Source organism: Papaver somniferum, chromosome 3, assembly GCF_003573695.1.
Source record: "Papaver somniferum cultivar HN1 chromosome 3, ASM357369v1, whole genome shotgun sequence".
Taxonomy (NCBI): domain Eukaryota; kingdom Viridiplantae; phylum Streptophyta; class Magnoliopsida; order Ranunculales; family Papaveraceae; genus Papaver; species Papaver somniferum.
Window position 1 is genome coordinate 126,000,953 of NC_039360.1, and position 3,358 is coordinate 126,004,310.

General features: G+C 36.4%; 1 protein-coding gene across 1 annotated transcript; it reads left to right on the forward strand.

Annotated features, from left to right (window-relative positions):
• The first annotated feature begins 1,274 nt into the window (after positions 1 to 1,274).
• Positions 1,275 to 2,907, forward strand: LOC113359948. Its single transcript, XM_026603506.1, has 3 exons — positions 1,275 to 1,668; positions 2,180 to 2,423; positions 2,574 to 2,907. The coding sequence occupies exons 1-3, from the start codon at positions 1,275 to 1,277 to the stop codon at positions 2,905 to 2,907; spliced, it is 972 nt and encodes a 323-aa protein (XP_026459291.1).
• The last annotated feature ends 451 nt before the right edge of the window (positions 2,908 to 3,358 follow it).

Consider the following 3,358-nt stretch of genomic DNA (forward strand, 5'->3'; position numbering starts at 1 on the left):
CAAAAACTGAGATGATTTTTTGTTTATTTGTGTCAACTATTGTTGTTGATCCAAATTTCTGAACACAAAATGTTTGTATTTTGTGATTTTATTTCTTCGATAGATTGCAGTTAATCATTATGCATTAATTTTGTTGATAATGTAGCTTTTATTTTAGGTTTCTCACATTCTACATTGAATTTAACTTTCACGAGGGGGTGTAGCCCCCGAGTGAGGTGCGACGTAATACTATATGTAGCTTAGGGTAGTTTAGACTGCTTTCTTTTTGGTTTACATTGAAATTCATGTTTTAACTACCTCTTATTGGGTCAAATATGATATTTTACACAGATTTATTGGATCAAATCTGATTGTTTACACATATTTATTGGATCAATCGTGACTGTTGATCCAAAACTATGATTGCTTACACAGATTTATTGATCAACTGTGATTGTTGATCCAAAACTCTGATTGTTGATTCATATTTATTGGATCAACTGTGATTGTTGATCCAAAACTGTGATTGTTGATCCAAATTTATTGGATCAATTGTGATTGTTGATCCATATTTTCTGAATACCACTATCTGTTATGGTTTATTGCAGGCCAAAGATGGTTGTTAGAGTTCAAATTTTGCAATCAAACTGTCTCGCATCCTGTTTCAGGATCAACTACTGTCAAGGATTTGATAAGTGTGGTGAAACAAAAGTGGCCTTATGTTCTTGAAGACCTCATTCTTTTTGGTTACACTGTAGATGAGATTTCAAATGTCATCAATCATGATTTGGACTTGAGGTTTTTCATTCACTACTGCAGCTCACAAGGGATTGACTTGTTGAAGTTTGAAATCCAGTTAAGGATTTATGTTGATTCTATTTCTTCATCATCTTCTTATATTCCTTCTCCTGCTTCTTCGTCATCATCAAGTTATATTTCAAGCGATGATGTAGTTGTAGTGGAAGACGTCACTGAAGGTCCCGAAGAAGTGTGATGCTTTGGTCAACATCTTAACTTGAGTAGGGCAGTTGTTTGAAGGTGGTATTGAAGAAGTTAAGGATTCTGTTACAAATTATGAAATACGTAGTGGTCGCAAATACAAATTACGTAAGAGTGACCTTATACGATACACTGTGGAGTGCAAGTTTAAAGAGAAGGAAAATTATCGCTAGAGGTTTCACGCCTCTCTCCTCGCCAATACAAAAGGTATATTTCAATGCCAAAGATATATTGGAGAGCATTCATGTAGTTTAGCTTGTTCAGGCCCATCAAAAGTTAGGATGAGAAAATCGTTTATGAAGAATATATTGGCAGATGATTTACGAGCATCTAAGAAGAAGAGAACTGCTTCTGATGTTATAGATTTACTCCGAATGGAATATGGAGTTGACCTCACGTATAGTCAGGCATACCACGGTTTACAATTCACTAAGCGATTTCTTTGGGGTGATGACATCAATTCTTATTCAGACTTTGTTTGGTATAAAGATGCCATTGAACATTACAATCCTGGAAGCGTCGTGAATTTTGAGTATGATAGTGGGACGCGTCGGTTCAAAAGGTTTTTCGTGGCTTTTGAAGCTTCTATAACTGCTTTCAACAATTACTGCCGTTCGATGCTATTTATCGATTGTACTTTTCTCACTGGGAAGTTCAAAGGTGGTCTTATGGTTGCTTGCGGCAAAACTGGTAACCAAAGTATGACTTTTAACCTTTTACTATTTTTTATTTTGTATCCATGAATGTTTAAACTTTTTACTGTTGATCCATTATTATACATTCATTTTGTTGATAAATATAGCTTTTATTTTAGGTTTCTCACATTCTGCATTATGCCCCCGAGTGAGGTGCGACGTAATACTATATGTAGCTTAGGATAGTTTAGACTTATTTCTTTTTTGTTTGCATTGAAATTCATGCTTTCACAACCTCTTATTGGGTCAAATGTGATATTTTACACAAATTTATTGGATCAACTGTGATTATTTACACATATTTATTGGATCAACCGTGACTGTTGATCCAAAACTATGATTGCTTACACAGATTTATTAGATCAACAATGGAAGTTGATCCAACTAAAATGGATCAACTTCCACTGTTGATCCAACTGAAATGGATCAACTTTATCTGTTGACACTAGTTACTGGTCACTTATTTTTGTTTTTTGTCACTTATTTTTGTTTTTTGGTTTTTGTAGAGATCTATCCAGTTGCATTTGGAATTGTAGAATGTGAAAATTGTGAGAGTTGGCAATGGTTCTTAACCAATTTGAAGGGTATTATTCGTGAAGATTGTCCACTGACCATCATATCAGATCGTGGAATCAGCCTTTTGAAGCATGTGCATGAAGTCTTCCCAAATGCTTTCCATTATTTCTGTTTGTACCATATGAAAGGAAATATTCCTGTTCCAAAGGGAAGGAGTAGACAAACTGCAGTCAAGTTATTCGAAGAGTGCTACATTGCATTAACAAAGGAAATTTTTTATGCTGCTGCGAAGAGTATGAGTAATATGAAGTTGGATTCAGTGATTGCTTGAATGATGAATATTTCATTCGAGAATTGAGATGCTCATGCATTTCTGGGAGAAAGGTGGGGTGAGAACACATCTAATATTGCTGAGAGTTTTAACAACGTCATTGAGCATGATACGCCGCTTCCAGCACTTGATCTTGTTGATGTTATTCGTGCTAAGGTAATGGAGCAGAATTACAAGAGGTTAGTGGAGTCTAACAAGTGGACTACAAGGCTCACTCCTCGTATGCAAGCAAGGTTTAACAAGAGGATAAACGACTGTCGTTCATACAAGTTTCGGAGATCAAGTGAGAAGGTATTTGAGATCATTTATCCAATGTCGACTTGGATTCTAGAACTTGCAGCTGCAAATGGTAGAAAAAACATAGCTTTCCTTGCACTCATGCAATGAAAGGAATGTTGCAGATTGGAATGATGAACCGTACAACTATATTAGCCCTTACCATACTTCTGACTACTATAGAAGGTTGTACTCTCGACCCATATATCCTATTCCGGACTCTGAGAAGCCACCTGGAATTAATGAAAAGGGGTAAATTTTGCCTCCCAATGGTGGTCGGGAACAAGGTGGAAGGCCTGAAGGTGTTAGGTACAGGGGTTCTCGTGAAAAAGTGCGCAAGAAGAGGAAGTGTGGCCAGTGTGGGATGTTGACCTTTCACAACCGTTGAACATGTCGCAGAGCTCCTTTGGCTCCTCGTGCACCAACGTTTCACAAGGAGTCTCATTCCAGAATTATCAACTTCTTGAATAGGATGTTGTTATGAAGTTTTTGTGGTGTTTTCATATTCTGAACAACTTGTTTTAGGTTTCTTACTAGTTGGGTTTTTTTTTTTTTTTTTTTT